This window comes from Pan troglodytes, chromosome 21 (genome assembly GCF_028858775.2).
Source record: "Pan troglodytes isolate AG18354 chromosome 21, NHGRI_mPanTro3-v2.0_pri, whole genome shotgun sequence".
NCBI classification, from domain to species: Eukaryota; Metazoa; Chordata; class Mammalia; order Primates; family Hominidae; genus Pan; species Pan troglodytes.
The window spans coordinates 40,958,009-40,974,511 of record NC_072419.2 but is presented as its reverse complement, the minus strand read 5'-3'; the positions used below and the strand labels follow the sequence as shown (position 1 = coordinate 40,974,511).

At 43.7% G+C, this 16,503-nt stretch overlaps 1 protein-coding gene across 11 annotated transcripts in view; it reads left to right on the top strand.

Moving 5' to 3' along the window:
- The window catches only part of NCOA6 (nuclear receptor coactivator 6), a 110,489-nt gene that overhangs the window by 88,425 nt on the left and 5,561 nt on the right, over positions 1-16,503 (top strand). For 9 of the 11 annotated variants that reach the window (XR_010154202.1, XM_063802843.1, XM_009437078.5 and 6 more), the window contains 3 exons: positions 226-294; positions 4,398-4,434; positions 9,574-9,722. Coding sequence is in view for 10 of the 11 variants with exons in the window: in XM_063802843.1 (XP_063658913.1) it covers positions 226-294; positions 4,398-4,434; positions 9,574-9,722 (255 nt within the window). In the remaining variant the exon portion in view is untranslated. The remainder of the gene's footprint in view (positions 1-225; positions 295-4,397; positions 4,435-9,573; positions 9,723-16,503) is intronic. The other 2 variants (XM_009437076.5, XM_009437079.5) reach the window with 2 other exon arrangements.

The window sequence follows — 16,503 nt, the reverse complement described above, 5'->3', positions numbered from 1 at the left end:
AGGAAGAGCCTATACCCCTAAATGGTAGTCATTGGTACTGGGTGTTATGGTAATTAATTTTTGTAGTAAGTTTTTAAATGTACTTGTAATTTTGAGGCCAATTTTGAGTACTGCCCTCTAAGAGTACATTGTTTCAGCAGTTACTTAGCCCTTGATTAGGTTAATGCTTTCTTTTTGTTTAGAAAAGAAAGTAAAATGTCTGTAATTTTTTTTTCCTTGCCTTAGCCCCGTCGCAGAATTTAGTCTCAAAGGAAACTTCAACCACAGCACTGCAGGCCTCTGTTGCCAGACCAGGTAAGGCGTACTTTGGAAAAACTTCTTGGAGTGGGATGGGTTACATGTGAAGGAACTACTGCTGTCCTCAATGTCGTGTGTTCTTATGCCCGGAAGTGGCAGGAACTATTTTATCTGTTTGCTTCAGAGCAGACTTTGGTTGAGTGACAAAGCTTGTGCAGTTCTACTTGAGATTATTTTCCCCCCGACCAGCTTGCTCTCTCATGCATTCATAGTGTCAGCTAGGGAACTCAAGAAGGGCATCTCCGTGCCCATTGTCTGTCTGCCACCCAGCCATGGGTTTCTGTTGCAGAGTTTTCCCTGTTCTGTGACCCTGGCACCCATGGTTGGCAGCTGAATAGCTGGCATATGGTGACTTACTGGGCTGGCAAGCATTAATGCACTTTGTAATTTTATTATCATGACAGTAGTGGAGTCTTGTTCATTGAGTCTCTGCCACAATGTGATAGCCATTCCTCCAGGGAGGCAGAGTCATTTCAGTCGTCTCTGGGTGGCATTAAGTTTCTCCCCATGACCAATATATTGTAAATAGCACAAGGGATGATATTTCTGGAAGTAGGATCCCATGGTAATCTGACAAATAACTGCTGTGGGATCAGGGCCAGCTCAGAATACATGAGGATGATGGCAGCAACAGCCCTTGTTTTGCCTTTATAGACTGTGGAGGCAGATAAATATCGCAGATATGGTACAGTTTAGTTTCGCCTGATTCTTTGTCACTGTAGATCATTGAGGAGTTAAAAAAAAAAAGTATGACTGGTCCCCACAGAGGTAAGAATCTCATTGAAACTACAATTCACACACTTGACAAAGTTAGTAAGAAAAAGCAATAGTAGCCATGCTTAATTTTGTGAATCTGAGCCAGTAAAAGTAAGGTATAGTTTGTGATTATTTTAAAACCTACTTCAGAATGCTACATCCTGTGTGACCAATAGGACTTTCTACTGCACACTCTGAATAAAATCAGGCCTCTGAAAATAGTGTGCGAGCAAAAAACATTTCAGCCACCTAGAGTCTTTTTTTCTTTTTCTTTTTCTTTTTTTTTTTTTTTTTTTTGAGATGGAGTTTGCTTTGTCACGCAGGCTGGAGTGCAGTGGCGCAATCTCGGCTCACTGCAAGCTCTGCCTCCTGGGTTCACACCATTCTCCTGCCTCAGCCTCCCAAGTAGCTGGGACTATAGGTGCCCGCCACCACGCCTGGCTAATTTTTTGTATATTTTGTAGAGACAGGGTTTCACCATGTTAGCCAGGATGGTCTCGATCTCCTGACCTCATGATCCACCTGCCTCGTCCTCCCAAAGTGCTGGGATTACAGGCATGAGCCACTACTTCCAGCCCAGCCACCCAGATTCTTTCTTTGCTGCCAATTGCCCACATGATACCTGACATTGTGTTGGATATTTGAGAAGGGTAGGAATGGAGCATGTTATTTAAAGGAGGGGTCATACAGCAAAACTCATTTTTGGTAAGAAAAGGAGTAACTGTAAAGGGAAAGGGAATTCCATTTCCTGCCCCAACCCTACTCTAGAAAATAGGATTTACCATATCATTTTTCCCCCTTCTCACAGTAATTGGCTGAAGAATCCTCTTCCATTTTGAAGTCTGGCGTAAATGAATCTCCTTATCCTTAACATCCCTCAGAGCCACTGATTACCTTCATCAAACCTTCTTGATCTCTACTTGTGAATCAGCAGTGATAGTGTTAAGATTCTCAAAAGCATCAAACTTTTTCTTGTTTTAAAAGAGCAAACTAGGCCAGGCGCGGTGGCTCACACCTGTAATCCCAGCACTTTGGGAGGCCGAGGCGGTCAGATCACCTGAGGTTGGGAGTTTGAGACCACCCAGACCAACATGGAGAAACCCCGTCTCTACTACAAATACAAAATTAGCTGGCTGTGGTGGCACATGCCTGTAATCCCAGCTACTTGGGAGGCTGAGGCAGGAGAATCGCTTGAACCTGGGACACAGAGGTTGCGGTGAGCCGGAGATTGCGCCATTGAACTCCACCCTGGGCAACAAGAGCAAAACTCTGTCTCAAAAAAAAAAAGAAGAGCAAACTAGGCCGGGTGTAATGGTTCATGCCTCTAACCCCAGCACTTTAGGAGGCTGAGATGGGAGGATTGATTGAGCCGAGGGGTTCAAGACTACCTTGGGCAACATAGTAAAACCCCATCTCTACAAAAAATTTTTAAAAATTAGTTGGGCTTGGCATGCATACTACTTGGGAGGCTGAGGTAGGAGGATCACCTGACCCCAAGAGGTTGAGGCTGCAGTGAGCTGTGATCCCATCGCACTCCAGCCTGGGAGACAGAGTGAGACCATCCCCCCAAAAATAAAAATAGGCCAGGTGCGGTGGCTCATGCCTGTAATCTCAGCACTTTGGGAGGCCGAGGCGGGCAGATCACTTGAGGCCAGGAGTTCAAGACAAGCCTGGCCAACATGGCGAAACCCTGTTTCTACTAAAAATACAAAAATTAGCTGGCCTGGTACCGCGTGCCTATAGTCCCAGCTACTCGGGAGGCTGTGGCAGGAGAATCGCTTGAACCCTGGAGGTGGGGGTTGCAGTGAGTGCCACTGCACCCCAGCCTGGGGGACAGAGTGAGACCCTGTCTCAAAAAAATAAAAAACAATGAGGGTGAGCACTTCTTTTGACTTGAGTCATTTTCATTTTTGAGCACACATTACCTGAGTTTATACGTTCCAGCCAAGCCAGCAAAGTAGCAGAGACTCAGTGAATTGGTATCTATTTTTTGTGGATGGGTTTTCAGGCTTTGTGGGTACAAATACAGGAGGCTAAACAGCAATGAGAAGCAAAGATTCCCTTCTTTTTTTTTTTTTTTTTTTTTTTTGAGACGGAGTCTTGCTCTGTCACCCGGCTGGAGTGCAGTGGCATGATCTCGGTTCACTGAAGTCTCTGCCTCCTGGGTTCAAGCGATTCCTCTGCCTCAGCCTCCCATCAAAGATTCCCTTCTACTAGCACCTTGCATTAAAGGCAGAGTAGTCCAACCTCCTTACATGAAAGGCTGCATCAATCTGATCTTCATAGCAATAATAATAGCTAATAACATTGAGTTATGACTAAGTGTCAGGTGCCATACTAAAATTTCTACATGCATTATTTCATCTTCTTAACTTTGAAGTGGGTAATGTGATTATTCCCATTTTTTAGATAAGGGATTGAGCACAGAGATGTCAGATAATTTACCCAAGGTCACATGGCTAATAAGCATTGAAGTCAAAATTTTGAACCAGGCACTCTGACTTCATTGCCTTTAAGGTTACCATGTGATTAGTAGAGTAGGTTAGACATGTACACTGAGTAATGAGGTGCTGAATTCCCTCAATGGGGGAACAGGAATAGGGCTGTGGGAGGCCAGAGGCAGGATAGATCACTGCTATCTGGTACATCAGGGAAGGCTTTTGGAAAAGATGGAACTACCTAAAGGCACATAATAGAGAAAGCAAATGTTTTTCTGCTGGTGCTGAGGAAGAAGTGCATGGTAAACCCAGAGTGTGCTCATTGATGCAAAACCCTGCTAGACAGATTACTAAGATTTTCCTTGCTTGGAGGGCATTGCTGGGAGGTTGAGAAAGAAAGGAATAGAATGGGGTGTAAAGGCAATATCTGAAAGCAAAGCACTGTGCCCTCTAAAACTCAGTGAGGAAGTCCTTTGGAGAAGAATGCATCCTTAATAGATGTTCAAGACATATTTGAAGATTGCTTTTTTTAAAAAAGTGCCAAGAAGGTGGATGGAGATGTTTTAAAATGAAAACGGTCTCTTCCACATGAGAGGAAGAGACTTATTTTGCTAACCTGGTTGTAACTGGATGAAATATGAACAAGGAAGGGTGAACTTAGTTCTATTAATCCAAACAGATTATTTCACCGTGTGGAGTAGAAATAAAAATAGACCAAGTGTCTTATGTCCCAAACAAACCAAGTTGTATCTGTGCCAGCTTTGTCTCCATACCATGTAGGGTGAGAATCCTGCTGGGCACAGGGACACTTTAGCCTAAATAGGGCATAGAGAATTCTTGTAGACTCCTAGCTTCTCTCTGTGGCAGCTCCCACATTTCATTTCTATCCTTTATATTTTTTTGCAGAGCTGGAGGTAAATGCTGCCGTAGTCTCTGGACAAAGGTAAGATGATAATTTCTGCAGACGTAGCATGAACACAGCATAAGCCTCTTTGAAAGGTATCAGCTGTCTCAGTCTTTAAACCTCTCTTCACCTTGTCCTTTTCCTTCACTCTTGCACCAGTCTGTTTTTACTGCTAACGTAGAGAGCTGTCATGAGTCCTAATTCCTCAGAGGTAACATTTCTCTTAATAAAAGCTGGAGGCCAAGTTTCTACCTTTTATGGTTGTTTTCAAAGCTGAGTGAGATAACATGTTCTGCATAATGAGGAAATAGTAAATGTTCAATATATGGGAGCTGTTGTTACCATTGATATTAATATTAATAATAGTCCTTGCAGCTGTCTTCTAAAGAACAGTTGTTTGACCCTGAAAGCAAAAGAAGGAGAAAGCCAGGCAGGATCTGACCCAAAACCTATGCTTTTTTCTGTTACACTGTGCTGCTCCACATAACCCTACAAAATGAAATACATCTATGGCTTCAACTTCATTAGCTCTGTGGAGAGGAATATTACCATTTTCCAAAAGTCATGGCTTTTTTTGGAGACAGAGTCTTGCTCTATCACCCAGGCTGGTGTGCAGTTGCACGATCTCGGCACACTGCAACCTCCACCTCTGGGGTTGATGCAATTCTCCTGCCTCAGCCTCACAAGTAGCTGGGATTACAGGTATGCATCACCACACCTAGCTAATTTTTGTATTTTTAGTAGAGACGGGGTTTCACCACATTGGCCAGGCTGGTCTTGAACTCGTGACCTCAAGTGATCCACCTGTCTCAGCCTCTGGGATTACAGGTGTGAGCCACCACACACAGTCTTGTCTCTTTTAGTGTAGGAATGCACTGGATAATATTTTAAAGAACTTCTCATAATTGTACAGCAACTTCATAAGACACTTTCACAATATTTTTTTCATTTAATCTTCATATCATCCCTGTGAGGAGGTTAATAGCCACCATTTATTTGAATGTTGTTCCATGCCATGCATCCTTAATAGATTGAGCTACAAGTGCCCTAGATGTGTTATCTCATCTAATTTTCACAGTATCTATTAGGAAAGTAAATTCTGTCTTATAGATGAGAAATCTAAAGTTCAGAAAGGTTAACTAAATTGCCCAAGGTCACAGAATTAGTAAATGGTGAAGGTTAGATTCAAACCCAAGCTTTCTGACTTCAGAGCCCTGATATTTAACCTATGTATTGCAACAGACAAGGTGGGATTTATAGATCAAGAATCTAGAATGAGGCTGGGTGCAGTGGCTCACGCCTCATTCCCAGCACTTTGGGAGGCCGAGGCAGGCAGATCATTTGAGGTCAGGAGTTCGATACCAACCTGGCCAAAATGGTAAGACCCCGTCTCTACTAAAACTACAAAAATTAGCCAGGCATGGTGGCGCATGCCTATAATCCCAGCTACTTGGGAGGCTGAGGCAGGAGAGTCACTTAAACCTGGGAGGCGGAGGTTGCAGTGAGCCAAGATCATGCCACTGCACTCCAGCCTGGGCGACAGAGTGAAATTCTGTCTAAAAGAAAAGAAAAGAAAAAAGAGTCTAGAACGGCCGGGCTCAGTGGCTCACACCTGTACTCCCAACACTCTGGGAGGCCGAGGTAGGCAGATGGCTTGAGCCCAGGTGTTTGAGACCAGCCTGGGTAACATAGTGAAACCCTGTCTATACAAAAAATTAGCTGGGCATAGTGGTATGTGCCTGTAGTCCCAGCTACTTAGGAGGCTGAGATGGGAGGATCACCTGAGCCCAGGGAGGTCGAGGTTGCAGTGAGCCATGGTCGTGCTCACTGCACTCCAACATGAGCAACAGAGTAAGACTCTATCTTAAAAAAAAAAAAAAAAAAAAAAAAAGTCTAGAACATAGAGCATTAAATAGCATAGTCAATAAATGCATAGCTAAGACTTCACCCCTGTTCATCTCATTCCAAATTCATTGCTACTCCTACTGTACCACTCTGCCTGTCTGATTTTATTTGGATTGGGCTAATGTTTGAATTCATCTGCATTTCTCAAGCATGCACCAGCTATTTGTCTAGAGAAAGAAGCTAATCAGACCAAAAATACATTTGGGGTATTTGTTTCCAGAGATACCTGAGCATTGACCATAAAAAACAGGATAGTCTTGCTGTGGCTTTTGTTTTGCCAGGAGAAAGAGGCACTTTCATTAGGAATCATCTAGCCAGGTACAGTGGCTCATGCCTGTAACCCCAGCATTTTGGGAGACCAAGGAGGGAGGATTGCTTGAGCTTAGGAGTTGCCCAGCCTGGGCAACATAGGGAGACCCTGTCTCTATGAAAAAAAAATAAAAAATAAAAAATTAATAAAAAATTAGCTGGTCATGGTGGCACTTGCCTGTAGTCCCAGCTACTTAGGAGGCTAAGGTGGGAGGATCACTTGAGCCTGGGAGGTCAGGGCTGCAATGAGCCATGATTGCACTACCCACACCCCAGCCTGGGGGACAGAGTGACATCCTGTCTCAAAAAAAAAACAAAAATTTTTTTTAAAAAAAGAACTTTCTTTCCTCAGAAGCTTTGACCATTTTCTGAGCTCCTAGCCAGAAAGCCATCTTCACCACCTCTCAACGGAGGTATAAATCCCCCTGACTTGTAATTCCACCCCAGCTCCAGCCTCACCTCTCCTTGACTTACCTTGGCTTATGGTTGGGTGTCGGGCAGCTGTTATACATAAAGCTATGGGAGTGAATGGTGTGTCCCAGTTCCCAACCACGGTGCTACTAGCAAAGCGTCCTCTGGCAGGAGTGAACAGTGGAAGGGTAGGGATAGTTGACAGTCAGGTTATGGTCTGTGTCCTTAAGAGGTTGACAGTCTAGTTGAAGACACAAAACATTAAAATAGAACACGATGTACAGTCTGATGGATGCTCTAGAATGCCAGATAAAGACTGTGAACCCAAGAGACAAAAGAGACAGCTCTACTTGGGAAATGAGATCATGGAAGACTTCCCAGAAGAGGCAGCCTTTTGACCAGTATTGTTTTGTTTTGTTGCATTATTTTTATTTGTTACATGTCTTGCAAGCAAATTTAATTTTCTAAAGAATTTTTTTTCTGATCATTTTAACATGCGTTTTTGAACCATGAAAGTGTAAAAAATTATTAAAGAAAACCAGAAATTCAGATCAGAGAATTACAAAGAAGAAAATAACTCACCAGTAAACTAGTATTCCTACAACTCAACAATATTCACTGTACATATATTTTAGTTCATCTGCTTCTAGTCTTTTTCACACAGTGTGCACCCAAATATATTGTGTCAGATTTATGTGTATAGGGCTGGGCGTTGTGGCTCACACCTGTAATCCCAGCACTTTGGGAGGCCAAGGCAGGTGGATCATTTGAGGTCAGGAGTTCGAGACCAGCCTGGCCAACATGGTGAAACCCCATCTTTACTAAAAATACAAAAATTAGCCAGGCGTGGTGGCGCATGCCTGTAATCCCAGCTACTCAGGAGGCTGAGACAGGAGAATTGCTTGAACACAGGAGGCAGAGTTTGCACTGGGCTGAGATCCTGCCACTGCACTCCAGCCTGGGGCACAGAGCAAGACTCCATCTCAAAAACAAACAACAACAACAAAAGATTTATGTGTATATAGCTCATATTTATTCATATGTAGTTACATATATACTCAACACATACAACAATGAAAATGGAATTATACTGTTCATTGTGTTGGTAAGTTTTTCCCACTTGGTAATGTGTCATAAATCGTTTTGTCATTAAATAATCTACAACATGATTTTTCATGACTCCATATGGATGTGCCATGATTTAGCTAACTAATCTACTATCGTTAGGTATTTAGGTCTTCTGTTTTCACTAGTACAAATAAAATGTTTTAACTTCCTTATGTGTGGAGCTCTGTAAAAAGATTTGTTTCCTTAGGCACCTAGAAGTGGGATTGCTGAGTCAAGGGTTACACCAGAGTTTCTCAGCCTCAACATTATTGACCTTTGGGGCCAGATAACTGTTTGTTGTGTGGGGCTTACGTTTAGTGGCATCCCTGGCCTGTACCCAAAAGATTCCGGTAGCACCCCTCTCCCCAAGTTGTGACAATCAAAAATGTCTCCAGATGTTGCTAAATGTCCCCTAAGAAGCAAAATTGCCTCCTTTTAAGAACCACTGGGTTATACAATTTACACTCCAGTTAGGAGTGTATGTAAATGTTTTTGTTCCTGTATCCTCAATAACAGTGAGTATTACCAATTTTAAATCTTCATATACTAAGAAAAGGGGGTTGGGGTGTGGACAATCAATATACCTAGCAGAGTATTGTGAATTATCCCCATACTGTGGCTTCTAATATGCTGTTATCTGACTCTACCGGGATCATTAGTAAATGCCAATATATGTTAATAATTTCCTAGGTTTATATACTATTTTGAGTTAATAGCAATTTTCAGACATCTTATATTAAAGACCATTTTCATGATTCTAAAAAATTACAAAATCCAAAATGTTTTAATTTTTGAAGGGAACTATTACCTTAGGAAAATGGGTGAGGGGCCTGGTGCAATGGCTCACGCCTGTAATCCCAGCACTTTGGGAGGCCGAGGTGGGTGGATCACTTGAGGTCAGGAGTTTAAGACCATCCTGGCCAGTGTGGTGAAACCCCCATCTCTACTAAAAAGACAAAAATTAGCAGGGCGTGGTGGCACATGGCTGTAGTCCCAGCTACTCGGGAGGCTGAGGCAGGTGAATTGCCTGAACCCAGGAGGCAGGGGTCGCAGTGAGCTGAGAGCACCACTGCACTCCAGCCTGGGCGACAGAGTGACACTCTGTCTGGAAAAAAAAAAAAAAAAAAGAAAAGAAAAGAAAATGGGTGAGGAATTAGGGGAGTTTTGTTCCAATTTTTTTATGTCTTTTACCAGTTTTTCTACAATTTCACCAACATTATGCTTTACTATTTTATTTTTACTAATGTAATAAGTTAGACTCACTTTTAAACCCCCAGTAACATAGAAGGCAATAGTGCTTATGACCCCAGGTTGAACTGCTTTCTCTCCAGAATAACTATATAGTTCTTAGTCTCCTACTTTACGAATGAAACTATCTGAAGAGCCCGTTTTTTGTGTGGCCTGGTTCCCTCACCTGCTTGGAAACTTTTTGCTTCCCTCTGTCAGCAGTGAGCCCAAAGAGATAGTTGAAAAGTCCAAAATCCCAAGCCGAAGAAACTCCCGAACCGAAGAGCCAACTGTGGCTTCTGAAAGTGTGGAAAATGGACATCGTAAACGATCTTCTCGACCTGCTTCAGCCTCCAGCTCTACTAAAGGTTAGCAGTGGGATGTGGGTGCTATTTGTGGGTCAAATAGAGGAATAGAGTTCTTACCACAGCAGTAGAAGACTTTGTCCTTCATCTTTGCTTCTGTTCCTGAAGTCTGTCAAGTGTCTTTGTCTTCTACTACCTGTTTGGTCCTTCCTTTATTTGTTCATTTAACTGTATGTTTTCTGTGTGTGTACTCAAGAGCAACAAGCACTGCTGGAAAAAAGAACATAACAGGGCAGATTTATTCCACTGGTTTTTGGGTTTTGGGTTTTTTGTTGTTGTTGTTGGTTTTTGTTTGTTTGTTTGTTTTGAAACAGGGTCTCACTTTATTGCCTGGGCTGGAGTGCAGTGGCACAATCACAGCTCACTGCAGCCTTGAATTCCTGGGCTCAAGTAATTCTCCTGCCTCAGCCTTCCAAAGCTGGAATTGCAGGCATGAGCCACCACACCTGGCCTTGAGTCCACTTTTTTTTTTTTTTTTTGAGATGGAGTCTCATTCTGTTGCCCAGGCTGGAGTGCAGTGGCGTGATCTCAGCTTACTGTAACCTCCGCCTCCCAGGTTCAAGTGATTCTCCTGCCTCAGCGTCCTGAGTAGCTGGGATTACAGGTGCGTGCCACCTCACCTGGCTAATGTTTCTATTTTTAGTAGAGACAGGGATTCATCATGTTGGCCAGGCTGGTCTCGAACTCCTAACCTCAAGTGATCTGCCCATCTCAGCTTCCTAAAGTGCTGGGATTACAGGCTGAGCCACCATGCCCAGCTGATTCCACTTTAAATTCATGATCACCCACTTCAGATAGGTCCTGAATATGGCCCAGCTATCTTTCCATGTTTCCATGGTCAACTATCTTTCCCACTCTATTCTTTTTAAACCTCTGGTCCACACTTTCTCCCCCTCTCTCGGTAGAGACCCTGACCTCTTCACAGAGAAAATAGAATTCCCTCAGCTTCCCACTACCAAGAAATAAATCTACCAGTATCCTCCTTTGTGCTTTCTATAATAGAGCAGCTGTCCTTCCTCAAGTCTAAGGCCAGTTTCTCCATCTATGCCTTTGATCCCATCTCCTCTGACCTTCTTAAGAACCTTACCCTGTGAGTGTTCTCTGTTGACTACTATCTCCTTTTTAAATTAACTTTTCCCTTGGGTTCTGTGACCAAGAACTCTCTGTTGTCTTCTGCTACCACCTCTCCAGCTGCTCCTCCTCAGTCTCCCTTCCCAGCCATTAGATGGTGACCTTCCTCAGACTTTGATCCTGAGTCACCTTTTCTCTTCAAATTCGTATTTTCTCCCTAATGGGTCTCAGTCATGCCCCTCTTCTTTAGTAACAGCCTTTCACAGATGACTTGTAAATTTGTATTTCTATTTCTAGTACAGACCCCTAGAGATCTTAGACAACTGCATGCACATCCTTACTGGAACCTCAGACTCAACATATCTAAAACCAAACTTGTGATTTTTCACCTCCAACAGTGAGGTCCTCTGCCATTGTACCCCATCTCAATAAATGGCACCACCATCTATCCATTAGACAAGTCCTCCTTGATACCTCTCTCCCTCACCCTTATATCAAATTCGTCACAAAAAACTGCCCATTTTATCTCAGGTGGCCCTTTTCCATCTTCACTACTACCCACTAGCTTAAAACCCTTCAATGATTTACCATTGTAATTAGGATTAAAGTCCAAAAGCTTCAACCTACCCCACAAGCTTCTGTGTGGTCTCGGCCCTGTCATCTCCCAGCCTCATCCCACTTCCCTTAGCAAGTCGGACATGCCGTCCTCATTCCTCTGATCACAAGCCTGTGCATATGTTGCAGCTACTGCAGGGAGTGCTCTTCTCTCTGCCCACCTCTCTTCTCCTTAACGTCCCACCCTTCCTACTTATCTTAGCTCAGTTGTCACTGCTATGGGGAATCACAGCACCAGGTTCTTCTTCATAATACCACAGCTATAACTATGCCAGTTTGTGACATAGGTAATTAGTATGTATACTTGGTTAGGGCAGGAGATTATGTCTGATTTTGCTAACTACTGTATCTCTGGTGCCTAGTATGGTGCCAAATACAGAGATGTACCAATCAGTAATTATCAAATGAATAACCATCTATCAAATATGTATTAAATATTTACTACATGTCAGGCCCTGAGGTTATAATAGTGAAAAGACAGAGCCTCAGCCACGTGCAGTGGCTCACGCCTGTAATCCCAGCACTTTGGGAGGCCGAGGCAGGTAAATCACCTGAGGTCAGGAGTTCGAGACCAGCCTGACCAACATGGTGAAACCCCCTCTCTACTTAAAATACAAAAATTAGCTGGGTGTGGTGGTGGGCGCCTGTAATCCCAGCTATTCAAGAGACTGAGGCAGGAGAATTGCTTGAATCCAGGAGGCGGAGGTTGCAGTGAGCCAAGATCGCGTCATTGCGTTCCAGCCTGGGCAACAGAGTGAGACTCCATCTCAAAAAAAAAAAAAAAAAAGTCTCTTGTCTTTACCACATTGAAAGACGAATTCTAATACTCTGTGTTAAATGTTAAATGCTATGATAGCAAAATTACATGGCACTATAAGAGCATATAGCTGAGATACCTTGCTCTTCTGCCAGGTCAGAGAAGGCTTTCTAGAAAAAAATGACATGACATTTAAGCTGAGACCTGAAGAATGAGGAGGCAGTAACCAGATCATTCTCTTAGGAAATGTGCTGAGCTTGAGTAGTTCAGTTTGGGTAAGGTAAGAGCTGGGATCCTGGCTGAGTACCTGATTATCAGCAGGACTGCTGAGAAACGGTCAGGTATCATTGGGATGCCAGCCTAAAGACCAGGCAGATTCTGGTGCACCCACACTAGACACTAGACACGGATCTGAGGACTCAGCTGCTGTTGGCAGGTTATGTCTCTAGGCAAGAATGTCACGATGCCTCACAAGAGCCTCTGGGAATAGGCCAGAGGTCATATACAGTTAAAATTGAGGTGTACAAAGTACCATCACCATACTCAGCCTGCTGGAGAGTTAAGGGGCAAAGGTGAGAGAGGCCTTCTTTCTTTTCCAGGAATAGTGTATACACCACAGTCAGGGTCTCTTAGGTATCCTCATTTTAGGTGGAGATATGAAGCCAATAACTTCATTCCTCCTCTCTGGGAATCATCTCTAGGCAGAAACTAGTTTGGAAGGGAGTACACTTTTCAGTATATTGAAGTACTACACTTAAAGCATAAAAGGGAACATGCCTAGAGTTCTGTGGGAAAATCTGCTTCCCCTCAGTTCTGCATGTTCTTGTAGCCTTTCACTTTCCCAAAAGAGTAAGATCTTCTAGGCTATAGAATATGGTATGTAATTACCTTTAAAGCGGGGAAAAGGTATTGGCCTTTAGAGATGTCACACACCAGATTTTTGGAACCTTGACCTCAGCCCAGAGCCTCAAGGTACTAAAGGGTTATTTACAGGGCACCAGAAAGAATCTAAGAAGCAACTGGGACAGTTAAGAAGAGATGCTCAAACTAGAACCGCTCTGTAGAGAACTACCAGCCAAGAAGAGATGGAAAGCTAGAACCTGTTTTTAAGGGGTGTTGGGGATGGGGAATAAGCCCGTACACTTAAACTGAACATTGTCCCACCGTGGCGGTGGTGATGTTGGAAAGCCTGGCACATCCTTGCTCTGAGGCTTAGCAGTTGGCTTAGAAGAGGCCATAATGACTCTCAGGCTTTGTGATCTTGCATGGAGGGGTGCTAAGTGTCTCCCTAAAGAATGGCATAGCTCTGGCCTGTCCCTGGAATCACAGTCATGTATAGATATCCGCATCAGTCGCAAGACCTCAGGCCATCATTCTCTAACTGTCCCTGGTTAAGTTACTGTGTATGAGTAGAAAAACAGACTCAGTTTCTCCTGCTATACTCTTACAACACGCTTCTGACACCAGATGTAAGGTGTTTTTTTCCCCACACATCAAGCAAGCCATCAGTTCTGCCTCAGACACCAGCTGGGTGTCCTCCACTTCAATTCTGACACTATCTGCCTGGAGATAGTATCAGATCCACAGGTTTGAGGGCTCAGTCCCACAAGACTGCTGCCCACTTCCAATGCCAGGTGCAAGCCCCAGGTTGTTTTACCTGTGCTTCTGACTAGCTGGCTAAAAATTGGAGTTTCCACGAACCCCTCGTAACCAGGTCCAGTTAATTTGCTAGAGTGGCTCATAGAACTCAGGGAAACATGTTTACCAGTTTATTATACAGCTTTTTCTTTCTTTTTTTCTTGCTTTGTTTTGTTTTGTGACAAAGTCTCACTCTGTCGCCCAGGCCAGAGTGCAGTGGCACAATCTCAGCTCACTGCAACCTCCACCTCCCAGGTTCAAGCAATTCTTATGCCTCAACATCCCAGGTTGCTGGCATTACAGAGGCTTGCACCACCATTCCTGGCTAATTTGTGTGTGTGGGTGTGTGTGTATTTTTTTTAGTAGAGATGGGGTTTCACCATGTTGGCCAGGCTGGTCTCGAAGTCCTGACCTCAAGTGATTCACCTGCCTCGGCCTCCCAAAGTGCTGGAATTACTGGTGTGAGCCACTGTGCTTGGCATTTTTTTTTTTTTTTTTCATTTGAGACAGGTTCTCACTGTGTCACCCAGGCTAGAGTACAGTGGCATGATCATGGCTCACTGCAACCTTGAACTCCTGAGTTTAAATGATCCTTCTGCCTCAGCTTCCCAAGTAGCTGGAACTACAGGTGTGCATCACCATGCCGGGCTAATTTTTTAATTTTTTTGTAGAGATGGGGTCTCCCTGTGTGCCCAGGCTGATCTTGAGCTCCTAGCCTCAAGTGATCCTCCCACATTGGCCTCCCATATGAAAGTTTTTTTTTAATTTTTACTTTTATTTTATTTATTTATTTATTTATTTATTTTTAGACGGAGTCTCACTCCATCGCCCAGGCTGGAGTGCAATGGTGTGATCTTGGCTCATTGCAACCTCCGCCTCCCAGGTTCAAGCAATTCTTGTGCCTCAGCCTCCCAAGTAGCTGGGATTACAGGCGCGTACCACCACACCCAGCTAATTTTTATATTTTTAGTAGAGATAGGGTTTCACCATGTTGGCCAGGCTGGTCTCGAACTCCTAACCTCAAATGATCCACCTGCCTCGGTCTCCCAAAGTGCTGGGATTACAGGCATGAGCCACCATGCCCAGCCAGCTTTTTTTTTTTTTTTTTTTTTTGAGACAGGGTCTCACTGTGTCACCCAGGCTAGAGTGCAATGGCACTATCATCACTCACTGCAGCCTCAAACTCTTGGGCTCAAGCAAGCCTCCTGCCTTAGCCTCCTGAGTAATTGAGACTGCAGGCACATACCACCATGGCTAGCTAAATTCTTTATTTTTTGTAGAAACAGGACTCACCATGTTGCCCAGGCTGGTCTAGAACTCCTGGGCTCAAGTGATCCTCCCACCTTCGGCTCCCAAAGTGCTGGGATTACAGGCGTGAGCCACTATGCCCTGATATTTTAAAGCAGTGGTCCCCAATCCCCGGGCCATGGACTGGTTGGTAGTGGTCTGTGGCCTGTTAGGAACTGGGCCGCACAGCAGGAGGTGAGTGGTGGGCAAGCGAGCATTACTGCCTGAGCTCCATCTCCTGTCAAATCAGAGGTGACATTAGATTCTCATAGGAGTGTGAACCCTACTGTAAACTGTGCATGTGAGGGATCTAGGTTGTGTGGTCCTTATAAGAATCTATAATGCCTGATAATCTGAGGTGGAACAGTTTCATCCTGAAACCGTCTCCCCCGCAACCCCCAGTCCATGCCAAAAAGGTTGGGGACCACTGTTTTAAAGGATAGAAATGAACAGCCAGATGAAGAGATACATAGGGCAAGGTCTGGATGGATCCCAAGTGTAGAAGCTTCCATCCCTGTGGAGTTGGTGCACCACCCTCTTAGCAGGTAGATGTGTTCTTGTTCACCTTCTGGGAAGCCCCTGAATTCAGTCCTTTTGTGGGTTTTGCGGGGGTTTTTTTTGTTTTTTTTTGTGTGTGTGTATAGAGGAAGAAGGGGAAGGGGAGGTAGGTCCCTTTTGGGTTTTTAGTGGGGCTTCATTACATAGGCATGATTGATAAAAGAGTTGGCCATTTGTGATCAACTCAACCTCAGAGCTGTTTCAGGAACCATGGGCAAAACGCCAAATATTTTAACAAAAGATGGCTCACTTAGGAAATTACAAGAGTTATAGGAGCTGTGAGCCAGGAACGTGGGACAAAAACCAAAAAATATATATTGTAGTATCACAGTTACCTTTTAAATCAGAAATGAGTACTGTAGCTCTTTTGGTTTTTCAGTATTAAAGCTCTTGGAGCCAAATTAAAGAATAATTATGCATATTTTTGGCCTGTATATTGTATCCAAAAATGTGAACCAAGTTATAAAATAATTTACTGTGATTGTATTTAAACCCATACCCAGAATGTGATCACCAAATATCAAGCTGGTTTCTAAAATGGATGCACCTCAAATGTGGGGACATATGCAGTGCTGGGTACCTGAAATATGAGTGAAGTATCTTCCTGCAGAATCAGCACTGTGTAAAGTTTTGAGGGGGAAAGAGGGCTTCTTTTTGCATTTAATAAGAGTTTGGTCATATATATCATATGCAAACAAAATCAGAGACATTCTGTGTTTTTCATGAAAATCTCTGAAGCTGAGAAACACTATGAGCAGTTTGTAATTAAAAGTGTTGCTGTTTGTATTGTTGGAGAACCAGTGACATTAATCATGCTCCTGCTGCGAGAGCCGAGTTTGCTTACATCATGCTGGCCAA